This window comes from Bacillus rossius (genome assembly GCF_032445375.1).
Source record: "Bacillus rossius redtenbacheri isolate Brsri chromosome 9 unlocalized genomic scaffold, Brsri_v3 Brsri_v3_scf9_2, whole genome shotgun sequence".
NCBI classification, from domain to species: domain Eukaryota; kingdom Metazoa; phylum Arthropoda; class Insecta; order Phasmatodea; family Bacillidae; genus Bacillus; species Bacillus rossius.
The window spans coordinates 22,934,277-22,951,197 of NW_026962013.1; the positions used below are offsets into that span (position 1 = coordinate 22,934,277).

General features: G+C 37.5%; 1 protein-coding gene across 1 annotated transcript in view; it reads left to right on the forward strand.

Moving 5' to 3' along the window:
• LOC134543283 (potassium voltage-gated channel protein Shaw-like) overlaps positions 1–16,037 on the forward strand; it is a 40,590-nt gene extending 24,553 nt beyond the window's left edge. Inside the window, exons 7-9 of the mRNA XM_063388192.1 lie at positions 7,806–7,959; positions 13,610–13,746; positions 15,717–16,037. Coding sequence (XP_063244262.1) covers positions 7,806–7,959; positions 13,610–13,746; positions 15,717–16,037 — 612 coding nt within the window. The remainder of the gene's footprint in view (positions 1–7,805; positions 7,960–13,609; positions 13,747–15,716) is intronic.
• Positions 16,038–16,921: the final 884 nt, after the last annotated feature.

The window sequence follows — 16,921 nt, forward strand, 5'->3', positions numbered from 1 at the left end:
ACCGGTGGCTCGATTTACATTCGAGGAGTAATCTCGCAACACAAGACCCTCTCAATATCGGATTTCTCACGAGCGCTGTGCACGAAGATAAAGGAGGAGGGTGGATTTTTTCAATATTAGGACCAGCCTGAACAGGTTTCTTAAATAAACATGTTGCAATATCATATGACTTAATTTGTTGTTTAAAAATGCTGTACACAATGTTTTCAGTGGTGTTGATCTACATTAATTTAATCATCAACATAACAACATACCTTGTAAGATTCGTGGGAAAAATTCAGATTATCTTAATCTTTCTATTTAAAAAATGTGAGCGAATATTTCAGCTCTCGACAGAGATGTGTAACATCTAACCTCGGTAATGAGGAAAAGCATGTGTTTTCGTGTTGCAAATAAACTTATAATACGAAACTCCGACACGAAATTTAACCTAGAATTCTTTCAAATAATACTGAGCGTGATAAAAATACGCAGATTGTGTTTTAAAAACACATTTCTTGACGCGAATCACTCGTAGTTTCCGAACCCACCGATAGAATTCGTTCTATGAGCAGCTACGTCGACTATTGAATCATTCGATTAGCAGAGCGATATTTCAAACTAAATAATGAAACGGTTCAGATAAAAGCGAAACTAAGACTTGGAAAAAAAATATATATTAAACCAGGGTTTAAAACTTATTTTCAAGAAGGTATTTTACTGAAATACTACCCATCTTGTCAAACTTTATCAAGCATTTAATGCTATAAAGTTTCTCTTTGGCTTTGTTAACTTTAGTTTACGCCATCCAGCAGAGATTGCAGCACCGTGGTTACACATTTACGTTCCTACGACTTCCGTTCCATTCACGAAATTACTCCTACCAATTGCCGTATACAGTTATAGAAGATGTTACACATGAAAATAATTATAGAAATGTCATACTGAAAAATTTTCAGTGTGTTATTGTAACGATACTAGTAACAAATTCGTAAAACTATGGAATACCTGGTATGTAACTGGATGCTTTTAAAGTAAGCTTAATTTCGCTCTGAAATGCATCTTAATTCAGGATTAGAAGTAAAGTAAAATCATCCTGTCAAAATTTGTTGCTGAGTTTTAAACATTATCTAAAATCTATTATAATTCCAGCATCAGAAAGCATAATAAGTTATAGGCCTATAATTAATTAAAGGTTCTTAATTTTTACCAAAACATTCCTCATGAATTAAATATGTATTTGTGCACCTTTTGGATTATGTTTGCATACATTATGTTAATACAGTCATATATAAACTTAACTGTAGTTCTTTAAAATAAACATAGCTCAACAAAAAATCATAAATAAATGTTAGGCTTACTTACTACTGTACTCAATGAGGTGGTGAATAGTGAAGTAAATAAAGAATTAGTTCTTGCTTTAAGCCTGAAAGACAAAAAAAGGTAGTGTTTTTACAGGTAATATTTGTTAAACATTTCAAAACTAAAATTTTATTTTTTTTTGTAAAATTTTACAAAACTTGGTTTTAGAATAATTTCACTTTTAGGAGGCCCCATTTTGTGGGGAAAGCTAGCAAAATAGTAGCAGTAACAAGTAACAAACGGTATAAAACGATGATATTTTGGTCAATTTTTCTCTCGAGAGTTGAGTTACAATTATTATCAATTAATTTGTGTTCGATCGAAGTTATTTTAAGAGATATCAGGATGAAACAGCATTGTAAATAATATTCACTAAATTAACGGAATGGATAATGTCAAAGGGTCATTTAATATAAACACCCATTCGGGCTTCATTACGTAATATGTCGTGCTTATTTTTTCACACAGTCAACACATTTATTGAATACTTCCCTTACAGTTTAAGGCCTATGTCATCACAGACGCAAACATTTTCTTTTAATAGTGGAAAGTGAGTTTTCAAAATCTGTGACAAACGTCGATTTGTAATTAAATACATGATAATCGGTAAATAATTAGTAACAGCAATAATTATAGGAAAATTATGACTGGTATTTTCTTCCTTCCTTTCCATGGCGGTACGGAATTCTCTCTCTAGCGACGCGCTCATTAGTAACCTGACTTTCCTAAGCTCTCTCTCGCTCTCTCTCTCTCTCTCTCTCTCTCTCTCTCTCTCTCTCTCAGCCCGGCGGTGAGGAGAGAGGCAGATCATTACGGTATTCTGCTCGTCCATGATTGCAGAACGCTGACCGAGCGCTCTTGTTTCATCGAGACTGGTTCCTTCGCTGTCTCGCCTGCCGCCCTAACGAGAACCTCTGCTGTTCCTCTCCACACTTCCTCGCTCACTCGATATGCACGATATGATAGTCACTATCATATCCTTAATCTTTAGTTGTTAAAATGGCCTCACAAAGATAAGAGTGGTTTTAGTAACAGTAAGCAAAAAAAAAAATGTAATTTACGAGAGCAAAATTATGAGATAAAATCACAAATGTAATGATTGACAGTATATTCTTGATATTAAACTTCTTCTTTATTATCCTGATTATAAAAAACATAATTAGATCAGTAGGTTAATTACTTTTAGAACCATTTTACTCCTTATTGAGATTTATTCGCCGAGTAGATTGTAATAGTTAAAAATTATTACCAAAAAAATAATTAATGCAGATTTCAAAATTTTTAGAGTTTTCTGATGAAATATGATAACTTTATATGGGATCTCAAAATAATTGTTTTATTCGGAACAATTTTTTTACGTTTTAATCCTGAATGTTTTTATAAAATTTGTGCTATTGCGAAACAAATTTATTGTAAAGGCACGAATTTGAAAAATAATGAGATGTAATTCTAGATTTGTGTTGTCGTCATTAAATCTTAGCAAAAGTTAATACACTCACGGCCAGTTGCCTACTCACATAAGACTGTACAAGACGCTAAAATTATTTTGTACGAATGGAACTTTATACTAAAAATATTGTTAGTCTATAAATAAACTACATAATTTTACAACGTATTATGCAAGCTAACACTAACATTTGCTTTGAATTATAATTTCTATCTGTGATTCAACAAAGTATATCCCACTTCTGTTCAGCTGTATTGTGAGAAGGACGGTTTATTTTGAGAATTTACAGGAAAATATTTGCAAACAGAGTTTTAGCATTGTAAATTAAAACAATACTAGTATCATCAAAAATAATTGCATTAACAAATAAAGCAAACGACTTTGTCACAAGGATTATGTAATGAATATCATATTTTGTGACGGTGTGATGTAATAAAATTAAGATTAGCGTGTTATATGTAAAACAACAACCCTTAGTAAAATAATACAAACTATATTTATCAAACTTTTAAATTACCACTTTAACATTTAAGCAAACTGGGATTTTTATAATATTTATACATAATCTGTTTAGTGATGCCTTAAAAAATTCATTCTTAAAACTGTTACATAACGATTATATATGTAATATGAACAAAAGAAGAACTTTTACAGCGTAATCGCTAGTGGGGTATCCCCGTGCGACGTATCACTGGAAAAAATATTACCTACAAAAACAAAGTTATATACCAAACTTACGTTAAATTGCCTTGCAGCTTGTCATCATGAACTTACGATACCTTTACATTATTTATTTATGTGTTATATGAATTCATGAAATTCTAAATTTGAAGTAAATTTTCGTTCCTGAGTAAGATAATATTGTGTAGATTTGGTTTATTTAGCGGACAGTGACAGAATGTAAAGTATAACTGTAAAAAAAATAACGTCTTATCTAGCGAATAAAATATTATATTCTACAACCGAATGTCAATGACTAATGGAGCACATAATATAGATTTCTCTTTAAGTGAAAACTAAATAAAATATATTAACGTGGATGTTGATATTTCTAGATTTTTATCGTTATCTTTAAAAGATTTGTGCAATTGGAGTGCATGACTTGATGTAAGTTTTTGGACATACGCCATTGCTAAGGACTTTTTCTGTTGAAGAAAAACTAAAAACTAAAATAAAGAAATAATTAAATAAAAATACCCAAAAAAGACAAAAACACACAAAATTAAGCAAACAATTGCGGTTGTCAACAAGGATATGAACACCACAAAATATTCCGTAACAGGAATATGGTCAACAAATAAAGAAAAACAAAGAAAATGTACTAAGAGAACGAAAAAAAAACCCCACAAATGATGACAACACAAAAATATTGAACAAAAAATAATTCAGCACAACAGTTGAAACCAGACAAAAACACGACAAAACGAAAAGACAAACGAACACAATAGTTTTACCAAAACAGAAACAAGCGACGTTTCGGGAACTGCTATCTGCTCCCGTCCTCAGGCAGAGAGACGCACATGGTACGGAAACACAGGTGCGGCTGTTATTTTCAAAATGATTGATTACGGTGTAGATTTTAGATATTTATCACTTTGGAACCATTTACAATATTTTATTCAATTTTTTTTTGTTCATGCGCGGTCGGATATTGCAGTCTCAAAGAAATCGCAACGGGGCACAGCAACACCATGCGGGGGTTTGGAAGGTCGATGGCGTGATGCAGATGTGCTCGTTATCGGTTCGAGCCTCCCTTGTTTTGTGACCGTAACTTTCCCCGCTCTAATGACGCCCCTATACCACCCTTCTTTCCTTTTCGTGGATTACGTATTCCCTCCAGTGCATACTGAACTACGCTATTTTTGTTCGGATCGGCCGGTAAAAAGGTGCAGAGGAGCAGGAAAGGAAGAGAGAGAGAGAGAGAGAGAGAGTGAAGGAATAAAAGCCACGAGGAAGGATTTCGCCCAATCTGTGAGCTTTTGCGAACTTTCCTCCCCCTTCCCCCTTACCATTACTCAACCAAACATCCTCCACGACAAAGGGCGTGCTTAACGACCCTTGTAAAATGCGGCGGAGAACGTTTCGAATCGGACCGGATAACCTTCGAAATCCGTCTGTGTTCCGGGGATTGCCTCCTTCACTTCGGCTGTTTCAGCCTCGCCGCCAAACCGATTCCAATTGTCAGAAGTTCCCAGTTGTCAGAAGTTCGCGCTCGGTCGCGCCCTGTCAGGGGTGTCTCTGTGTCGGTGAGACGGGATGATAGGTGCGAACCTCGCTGGTGCTACTAGGGTGATCTGGCACGCAGTCTTCTCGTCTCGTGCATAGGGCAACTACTAGGTGTGAGACATTACCTACATGGCGGAGAAGTGAAGATAAAGGATGTGATTCAAGGTCCTCGAGTACTTTCAAGAATCTCCACCGGGTGTTTCATGCCTAAAAAAAAAAAAATATTCTGAAAACACGAGTTTCAGCCATTTTCACTCTTCTGTAAACACCCTTTAAAAAAAACAAGACACGGAAACAGCTAATCGTTCTCCCAGCGCATTTTAAAATGCTTTTCGTAAACGGACTCCACTCGGCAGTTTTCAAACCACGAGTTTTTTTTTTGACGTGACAACGTCTAATAAATCGATGAACGCCGGCTGCACGCACGAAAAAGTGTCCCGTTACTATGTGTCCCGTTACGATCATTGTAGGCTTGCGCCGCATCTATCCCTCTTCCACTCGATTGGAAAAACCATCGATTTGACTTTTTCGAGGCACAATAAACTTGAAACACTCATATTCGTTTCCTACTTTTCCTATCATCGTCCTATCCTTAACAGAATAACACAGATTGGAAGAAGTTAAATAGCAAACATATATAAAAGTTATAGTTAAAATAATCTCTTCGTTAAAGTAATAAACATATTTGAATTAATGAGTGAAAATCAAAGTAAATTTATCAATTAAATTGTAGATTTCATTTCACTCCTTCTTTGTATCCATACAAAATAGAGATAATTCAATAAAAATGATTCAATTTTATTCATAAAAGAATGCAATTATTTCATCAATGTTTTGTTATGACGTTGTCACGTTAAACTACCGTCCGTAAACCGACTTTACAGACAACCAATTTTTTTTTTTTTTTTTTACACCGCCTGAAGTAATCAGGCAGTCACGTTCGCCCCGTGGTTTTGCAGCGGGCTCGTTCTGAAGTATAGGCGTTCCGATGTATTCGCGAAAAATGCCTTCCCCTAGTTAAGCGGTATGAGAGTTACCAACGAGCACAGCGGGTTGCCTACCCGACATCTCCGGTTCTATCCTAGGGAGAACGAGATCATCCGAGCGACCAAAGCCGTGCAGGGCATAGCCGTGAATATGAAATATATTATAACAGGTGTATGGACCCGAACAGGCACGGGCTAGTTTTTTTTTAGAGTATCCCCAAGAGTAAAAAAAGCAAAATATCTTTCAACGTTTCAACCGACAAGTGCGAAGTTCCAGAGATCCAAATTCCACCCACTTTGGTCCTGACCTCTCCCCAACCTCATCAACCCTCCTTCCAGAGTTTACTGTCGTGTTGTAACAATCCTGATTAAACCCTTACGTTTGGTGTCAAAAGTTACATGTACCAAAATTCTACATTAAAAAAAATAAAAAAATATAATTTTGAAAATTAATGAACATTTCCAATCATTAATTCTTGTTAAATGTGCGTTGATGGTTGTGACTGTAGAAAATTAAAAGAAACTACAGCAACAAGTGTTTTTTTTTTAAAAGAAGGGGAACGTATCTGTACCATTGGCGTAGCTGTGTTCATAAAGTTGAGGGGGACAAATAATGATTTTGATATCATGTAAACCCATTCCCCTCTTACTAAGACGGGGGGTCCGGGGGTCCTCCACCGGAAAATTTTGATTTCAAAAGTGCAAAATAGCGCTTTTTAAGCAGTTTTTGTATCCAACCATTGGATACATCGATGTTAAAATTATTATTGTTTCCTTAAGATACAATTTGATGAGTGAAAAAATTACAAATAAAGTTGGGCAGAATAATATTATAACATAAAAATATCACGGTCTAGAAATCAGTGTCAATACATTGTTAATTTGAAATGATGAGATTGGACAGATAAAGCAAATGTTTTAAATTGCTGCTTTTAAAAAGCCCGCTAACCTGTTTAATATTATAGAAGATTTTCTCGCCCGGTGGTTGGCTGGTTCAACTTGTCATTTTAGACACATTGTTATGACACGTGTGAGATTAAACATTAATTTTTAATCTTACATTAATAGCTACGCACGATCATTTTTTTTTTTTTCATTGAATACTAAATAAAAGCAGTTGACATTATATACGATCGTTTATATAAGATAATAATTTTTTAGTCAAAATTGTAACATAACCTATTATTACTGCACTCGCCGACCGATGCTACTATTTTTTTTTTTTAATAATCAAAGGACAAATATATGAGATTATATCGCTAATCTAATTCTTAAAAGACACTGACTAGAACCTTTGAATATATATACTGAATAGAAGTCGCGAGTGGATAGGATTTACTCTACGTTTTTCAGAAGCGTATGATGAGCAGATTGGGAACTTCACCGCTGCAGTGCGCTGCCGTAACGCCCTGTATCGTCTTAGTGATTATTTACACGTTAGAGCGCAGCTCTGTCGCCCGCTGTCATTCCCCGCACCCCCCACCCATCATTCACTGCAGCTCAAGTTCGTTCAACAGGAGGGGGAAGGGGTGTTTGAAGAGTTCGACAATTGTCCGCTAGGGAACACCACAAGTCGATGCCCTGGAGATGGTGGCGATTGCGGCGGTGGATTAACCAACTACCTCAAAACCGTATTAGAAATTTTAACCTGGGCTGGCGACTTCTATACAGTATATATATTCAAAGCTAGAACCCAAAATGTTCAGGGGGACACGTCCCCCCTGTTCCCCCCCGATTCCTACGCCCCTGATCTGCACAGATTCGTTTTGGGAAACGTGTGTGCCAAGCTCGTGACGCGTGCACAGGCGCGGTCCAAGCTGCCAAAGAAGCGGCGGCGCGTGCTGCCCGTGGAGCAGCCCCGGAGGAAGCGAGGCGACGGCGTCATCAACCGGCGCATGAACGCCATCAAGCACCACCACCCGGCCATCTTCAAGGACGCCTTCGGCGGCGCGAAGCTGGGTCAGTAGCACCATCTGCCTGTCCTTCCCGCCGCGCGCGACCCGCGCGAACCGATCTTTGCCACAGATGAGTGATTATGTAGACCGATCCCTTTCATAGACTGAGGTTATACAGACACATTCTTTTCATAGACTAAAGATTATGAAGACAGATTCTTGTCGTAGAATAAAGATTATAAATACAGATTCTTGTCATAGAATTATGGATATAAAGACAGATTCTTGCCATAGACTAATTATTACAAAGACAGATTCTTTTCATGAAATAATCATTATTATAATAACAGATTGTTGACATGCACTAATTACATTTTTTTTTGTTTTTAAATTATTCATGCAATGTGGAATTTTGATTTAATTCAATTCTCTGGACATACGCCATTACAGTTATGTCGCAACTGTTTTGTCATAGGAAACCTATTGTCGTAGTTGTGATATCCATGATATCAGAATAGTTTCATCGTTATGTTCGTATGTCTGCTCTGTTATCCAGGTTTGTTGTCTGTCTGCATATACTATTCTTGTTGAAACTGTCTCGTCGTTGTTAGCCCACTGTGTTCGATTATGCTGTTATTTTTTCATGACTTATTTCCTTCCATGCTGTCTAATATCTAAAGTATGAATGTGTTCGTCTGTGCTGTCGTCGTTGTGTTGTCCATAAAACATGTATAATTTCGTCGTAGGGTCCATATGTTCGATATCAGCTGTTTTAGGAGTGTTTTCTGTGAATTTATGTTTTCATTTCTTGTTTTTCATTCTTGAATTTTTTCTATGACAAACAGTGAAAAACTACAATGACGTTTGTCCAAAAAAATTGTATTAGTGGATTTTTGTAGAACGAAATTCGTCACAAATAGATAAATGATTACATAGAACTAACGACATTCATGTCATAGATTAATTATTCCGTGGAAAGATTTTAATATTCTGCAGCTGACGCCATAAATGCAAGCAGATTTGTAAACATCAGCAGACGTACAAAAACGAAAGTTTACAGATGGTGCTCTTAAGGCTGGTATCACAATATGCGTTTATACTGAAGAGTTTTTTGGCCGGATATTCTATCAACCATTTTTTTTTTAAGAAATCACAGTGTATGTCGCTCAAGAAAGCTCAAGTAAATTGATCAAAATATAACATGTAAACAACAGATCTAGAAGAAATCACAGAATAGTAAATGGCTACGTCTCCGGTTCCACCGCATTGTGAGAAACCTGCCTTAGACACTATGTTTGAGTAAAAAAAATCAAATGTGATTATGTAGTATTTTGAAACTATAAGTCACTATGAGTCCAGCGATTGTTACGTTGAAACTGAATCATTCGAAGTGATACAAGATTTATTAACTTTGCAATAAGCCAGCTGCTTCCTACCATGATATGCATTCTGTCGGGAAAATGATCGTTCGGGACTACACAAAAATTTTCACCTTAAATTTACGAAAAACGCTGGTCACAAATTATCCAGGGATCTTCCTAAATTTACGGTTAGCTTCGGAAATTGGTGGGTTCAGATTTATTTTGCTTGGAACATGAATCCTCAAGGATAATTTGGGCATATTAACGAGACATTAAAAAACGGGTTAAGACTACAGAAAAAAAAACTCTTACTTCCACAAAAATTACCGCAGTTTCTACAAAGAATCATTTACCTTGAACTACAAATAACACTTGGTTTGTTTAAGGTGAATTCTTCGTTTAAAAGTCCGTAAATGCACTGTTATTTGTAACCGTGTATGGGCTACTGATTATTTACTTAGCAGCTTGCGGGCTCGCTCTACGAGTCTCAGCTCAGTATGCTCTCTGTGCTGCTGGGTGTCATCCCAGTGGGGTGCAGGACTATGCCGCAACAAATTTAGTTCCCCTTCCCCCTGCCTACCTTATCGAGGTGGTGCAGTGTTAGATACACTGGACTCGCATTTTGGAGGACTAAGTTCAAATTCCCGGTCCTGCCATTCTGAACCTACAACCCCCCTCTCCCCCCAACCAAAACACATGCACACACTCAAATTCTGACCCGAAAAAAAAAAACCCTGAGGCCAATTCCGTGTTGTTTTCCTAACAGTGAATTTCGTTCGACTCCTTTTCTCAATATCCTTTATCGGCGACGACGCATTTTGGCCTGCGACGACCAAGATGTCGACAAGACGTGAAAATCAGTTTTAAAAAAAGAAAGAAAGAATTAATGACGCTTGAGAAATTCTTGTTCGATTTTCTTCCGACTTATATTTCAAAGCCTCACTTATAGCATTTTTATCAATTAACTACGAACTGAAATCAATTGAATGTTCCAATTAGATAATTTTGATGGTTATGTTATGCTATGAAATCATGTTACGATTTTTAATGCACGAAAGATATGATAGTCACTGGCACTGATAAAACACTGAAATATTAAATATGGAATTTGATAAACTTTTAGGTTGTGATATGAAAATATGTGACGGTTTTAAATGTACCAAAGATATGATAACCACTGATCAAACACGGAAATATTTAATGCTTAATTTGTTGTTATTATCTTTGAAAGATATAATTATTAAATAATTTGTTGTTGTATGAAAACTTGTGACAGCAGACAACTGAACAAATTTTTTTCTTCAGAATTTTCCGGTGGATTTTCCAAAACATTTTCTTTCATACAAACCTTGTCTTAACAATTACAAAAAAAAAAAAAAAAAAAAAAAAATGTCGGTCGAGCAGTTCTCATGGGTTCTCTTTCATACCTGCGGAAATTGATTTTTTTTTAAACAAATAGATTTTTTTGTTGTAGGCTACGCATGCATGTAGATTATTTCTAAAACAAAGTTAAAGCAAAAAAAATTTACGGCACATAAATCAGGAAAGAATATTTCAATATAAAGTTCAAATTGAATATCAAATCTTCAACACTCTTGCTATGTCAATGGTCTTTATTTTATTTTTTTAATTCCCGCTGTAACGATCGTACTGATTCCGACCCAAGCGCAGATCGCAGTGCTATCTAGTTATGACACGTAGAACTTTGTCTGTTAAAGTCAAGATTACTACACAGATACAAATGTTTTAAAATAATGCTGCTGTTATTAACTGCGGTACATAATGTTAAAAAAAAAAAGTTTGGTCCTCATGGTATTGTTAAGTATTTTGAAATGGGACCTGATATCCTCCATTTGAATAAAAACATCATGGAATAGCTGCATGCGTCGTCCTTGTACCCAGGTAATGGCGTAAATGTGATTGGTCTCGCTCTGCAAGGCCCTCCAGCCCCTAGCGTACAATTGGCCAGCGGAGTTCGTGTAGTCACCACTCACAACATAGGGTATTGCTACGCGACCAGAGGAGGCTGTGAGTATAGTGCCACTTGCTCTCTGTAGATGGCACCACCTGGCTCTTCGTTCCACTTTCACACGGTAGATAGCACCACATTGTTTGTACGAAAGCACCGACTGCGGTTTGAAAAATATTGCAATATTGTAGGCTTTATCTGCGGCTGAAGAGTAACGTATTTTTAACATGCATGTAGTTTATATTTCTTTCGAACGTACTAAGAAAAATAGGTTGTGCTAAAATATTCGCTTACAAAACAGGATTTAGACCTACGATAAAAAAAAAAATAACTTTTGTTTCAATTATATGTACGTAGTAGTCTGTAATTAACCTTATTTACTATTTTTTAAAAAAAATCCTCATTTGAAATTTATATTGTTTGAAACTAAAATTCAAGCACTACTTAATGGATATATATTTTTTCAGGATTATTGTGCTAAATATATTTCAATTTTATTTCTGCTACTTCATTTTCTTTATGTCAGCGATGGGAGGGCACTAAATACACAAAAGAGATACGTTAATTAAAAGATAAAATACAGTTATTAAAATATTAATTTATAATATTATACATAAAACGGTTTTATTACTCTGAAACTTTAAAATAAATAAATATTTTGGATATAAAATAAAATATAAAAAAAAAACAGATCTATTTTGCTGACAAGTGGCATGAAAATAAATAACATGTAAAACTTCCAATGCAGATAATGAGGAAAATTAGCTCATATATTCCGAAGTACGTTTGAAATAATTTTACATGTATGTTGAAAATACATCATCATCATCATCATCATCATCATCATGTTATTTTTCACATTTTCATATACCTACCTACATATTGATGACGATAGGAAATATATTAAAATGTGAAAAATAATTAAATAAAAGCACTACTGAAAATTAACACAATACAATAATAGTTTGTTTCGCCCTTTTTCACACTTGCTTGCTGCATTAAAAAAAAGTTCTCATTATTAGCACTTTATTTTAGAAAATGTAGAACAGTGCGTATTATTTATCCTCTATCACACCTACATTAAATGCTTGATATATATAAAAGGCTTAAACGCAAAGTTCACAGTAGTCTTTTAGATAATGCACAGTTAACTATAGGCTTGTATGCGAATTAATGAGAGCTTATTATTCATAACCTAATATACGAATTAATGCGAGCTTATTATTCATAACTTTTTTTATGTGTCAAAACAATTTTATTTAAAGATAAAATTACTTCCCTTTAAGCATTTTATGCTGCTTGGATATATATCAAAAATTACATATTTTGGATATGTAAAAAAAATATACAATTTTTACTCTAATGTATTGTCCTTTGTGAAATCTGAGTTACCTTAAAGTCAGACAAACTAATCTACTTAAAAAAAAGGGTAGTTCACCACTCAGTTATCTTGCAAAACATTATATGTAAGTTTAAGAGGGTTTTTTTTTTTTTTAAATTTTGTTTTGGTCCGGTTTGCGCAGTGAATTGTTTATTTTTGGTGTCGTAAAAACGCTCATCTGCTTTCATTCGCTGTTCGCATCAAACGGTTTGAAATAATGCTCGTTGAAAAAATCTAGGTGGTGAAAAACTTTCGTTCGAGTGGTTTGAACCAAATTAAGTTTTTTTTTAATGAAGTAACTTAAAAGTTGTTTTTTTGACGTGACAACGTCTAATAAATCGGTGAACGCCGGCTGCACGCACGAAAAAATGTCCCGTTACGCACATTGTTCCGATACGCTGTGTCCCGTTACGCTCATTGTTTCGTTACGCTGTGTTCCGTTACGCTGTCAGCAAGTGCAGTAATAATAGGTTATGTTACAATTGACCAAAAAAATTATGGTGATTCATATAATTGATGATAGATATTTGGTTACAATTTATTTATGTAAAAACTTGTTCATAATTATATTTAAACTTTATAGCTAAACGCCAGTTTTAAAAATTAATTACGAGTCATCTACACGTGAACTGTTTCGTCAACTGTTTATAAAGTGAAGTGAAAAGTTGATGTGGTTTTTCATTGCTTATTACAACAACAAACAATTTCGGCAATAAAGGTTAATTATTATTCTTTAATTTAAAAAAAAAATCTGATTACTAGTATAATTTCAAAGTATTTTTCTTTCTTTTATTATTTAAAAATAAAAAAAATGATTCAATTTTATTCATAATAAGTACGCAATCATTTCATCAATGTTTTGCTATGACGTTGTCACGTTTAAACTATCGTCCGTAAACCGACTTTACAGACAACCAATTTTTTTTTTACCGTTTTTTTTTTGAACTAGTTAAAGTGTTGTATACCTGCACAGAAGTCCGCGCTGATACGTGGTTGTTTGCAGTGCACGACCTGGAGTCCAGCCTGCCGCTGCTCGCTGCGACCAGGGCGATGGCCGCGCCGCACCAGGTCAGCCCGCTGGTGCCCTTGCAGCCGCGAGCCGCCACAATCGGCAGCGTGGACCTGCTGCTGCCCCTGCAGGTGCGGCAACCACACACACACCTTATAGACACCCTCCGAAACAATCCACGCAACCTAGAACTGTACCACAAGTAGAGATACGGAAAATTCGCGAATTCATTCAATCGAGAAGCTAGAATTCAAACCTTCGCACTCTCACACTGTGTTCATGATTGGACCGCAGTTCATTGGGACACGTACCCTCTACGACCGTGAGCCAACGATGCCCAGCCAGGAGAGGAAGTAAACGAATCAGGTAGTGCCAATTAACGAGGGTAAAAATCTTCTCAATAAGAAATCAAACGTGGTTTAAGCACATCTATGACTTTGAATTCCACCCTGAGGCCAGACGAATACGCGAAATTTCCGGGTCTAAAGTCATAAGTTAGAACGATCATAACTTAGAAACACGTAACTTAGAAACACACAACGCCGAACCACATAACTTAGAAATATCATAAATTTTAAACACACAACTTAGAACAGGCATAACTAAGAAGATTTTATCTTGTGTGTTTCTAAGTTATGTGTTTCTAAGTTGTGAAGCACCCCTGCAGGTGCGCCCCTCCCCCCCTCCCCCAAACAGCCCGCCGCCGTGTACACCCAGCTTTTCCAAGCGTCCATATGAATATACACAATTCGTACTGAGCGTCAAGTTCATTCTAAAAACTATCAAGAGAAGTAAATCTAAAAAAGAAAAAAAAACTCCGCAATCGTCTGCCCTTCTGAGCAGCACAGTTCGCAACGAAATGAATCTGCACATTCTACCTGCAGATTTGAGACATTTTACACTTAAGTACGAGTTGTGTTATATTAACATGAGTTTAATTCTAAGAATTAATTTTGTGTCGTTTTATAGGTATTAAAGTGTATTTTGTTGATGTATATTACCTATATACACAGTATCCAATACACCAGTCTCCGCACACGAAGCCCGTCGCTTGTCGTCCGGTTATCGCTAGCCAAGGTGTCACTCGCCCTCTTCACTTCACTGACTTGGAGGCCGGTGCCACCGCTTTTATACCCCTCAGCCCACAAACCCCTTCTGGAATGGTCTAGTACCTTCTTGACGTGTTGCGTAGTCAGGGTTTGGGCTGGCCGGTGGGAAACGACAAAAGTCGCCAAAACCGGACGAACCGGCACTGCCCAAACTAATGCGGACTGCAATGACCAAGTTCCCGCCCCTCTTGCTTAGTAGTTTCCGTCCGACTCGTCTTCCGGAACCATCTCTCTGTTACCGTAACCAACCTGCTTGGTTTTTAATGCATGATTTTTTTTTGCATCCCGCATGAAAGCGCCCATGGTTTTCCGTGTGTTGTCCATGCAGGTTTTTAGTTAGGCACAACTTATCTAGTTTTAGTCTAGAATAGTCAGCGAGGGGAGTTAGCTATGGCTTCGCAGGCGAGAGTAATAAAGGCAGGAGAACTTGCAAATAACTTCAGTTGTAATGATGGGTATGGTTTGGTTTTTTTAAAGCTAACGCATGTGAATGCAGTGGAGCCGCCTAGACTCTCTCAGTTTAATGCCCTTGGCCCCTTTTTTTGCTGTTAATACTTTTTTTATGCGTGCATATTGTTGGTTTTTCCCTTTTTAATATTTTTTATCTAATTGTTTCGTATTGTAATTTGTTGTGTAAGTGGAAGTTGTTGCCGTTGATTTTTATTTGGCCAATTACAACTAGCATCACACTATATTCCTTTTATTTCTTACAACGCCACCTCCCTTTACCTTTTAATTTTTGATAAGCTCTGGGTGCGTTACAGTAACTGCTTCCTTGTGATGGCGAACTGCAACGTCGACCGAAACGCCGGGTGATATCTTCGCCCATACGACGCGGCTACAACCCAGAAGCCGAGCAAACTCCGGACAATAGCCGCAAAAGCCTGCGATTTTTTTATTTAAAAAAAAATATCTGTTCCCTGGTGATGCTGTCGGGTTGTTGAGCTCCGAGAGTGATGGATGGATGGATGGATGGATGCCGATGTTGGCAGCCCCGACTGCTGCTGCCCGCGGGAGCCCCGCCTCCTCAGCAGCAGGCCACGACGCTGTCGTGGGCGCCGCCCCACGCCGTCAGCACCGTCGAGAGGCTTGCCGCCCCCGCCGCCCCCGCCGCCGCCGCGGGGGAGGACGAGCAGGCCGCCAACCCGGCGGCCACGGACGCGCCGCCTCCCCCGCCGCCGCCCGCGGAGACGGCGGCAGACGACGACGTCGACCCGGCGGCGGCACCGGAGGCGGCGGAGGAGGCGGGCCGGGACCAGCCCGAGGCCGGCGAGGACTGCCCCCGGAGGCAGGAGAGCTGCGAGCGGTTCTGAGAGTGTTCTTCGGCGAGTGCGGACTCGCCGCCTCGCTCTCCCTGCCTGTTCACTGGATCTCCGCGCCGTTATTGTCTCGTGTTTTTTCATCCAGCACAGAGTCTACGAATGTCCCGCCATACCAGAATTGAATTTTTGTGTGTCCGTAATAATTTTCTTCACAAGATGAACGTAAGTTTAATCGGATATTCACATAAATTTCTGCATTTACGCAGCTATATAATATCTTCGAAATATTCTCGTAAAATTTCTTTTTTTTTTTGATGCTTTCTTTATAGTAAGTAAAAAATTGTAAAAAAAATAAAAATTTGAACCCGGCACTTAAATCCGAGTCTACAGGGTTACCTATCAGGGATACATTTCCGCTATACGTATTTATAGAAGACAGCACATAAATAATTATCATCTGTTTTTTCCCACATTAAAAAAAAACTATAAGAAGCCTAGTCAAGGGTGCATTTGTGTAAGTGAGGCGGGATGATAAGTGCGATGCTTCTAGCGCCGTATCGCCTCTAAGCGCAAGGCTGTGGACTGGCGCGCAGTCTTCTCCTCGTGCATAGGGCAAGAGCGGTAACAATAACTTTACATGGCGGAGGAATGAAGACGGCGTAACGCATGTCCCTTGAGTGCTTTCAAGATTCCTTTGTGGGTCTAAATTGTATTTTGGAAACACGCGTTCTAGTTTAAATACAAAATACGTAAAACAGAAATACTCATCCGCCTTCAGCTTTTCGTAAACATTCCCCACTCTGATATCTTGAGCGATTTTCAAATCGCGTGGTTTCTTCTGAACCTCTACAAACCGAAATGTGTGCAAAGATAAGGGGGGGGGGGGGGGGGGCGCACTTAAACTCAAAGCTTTGAACATTGTCAGAACGAAAAGA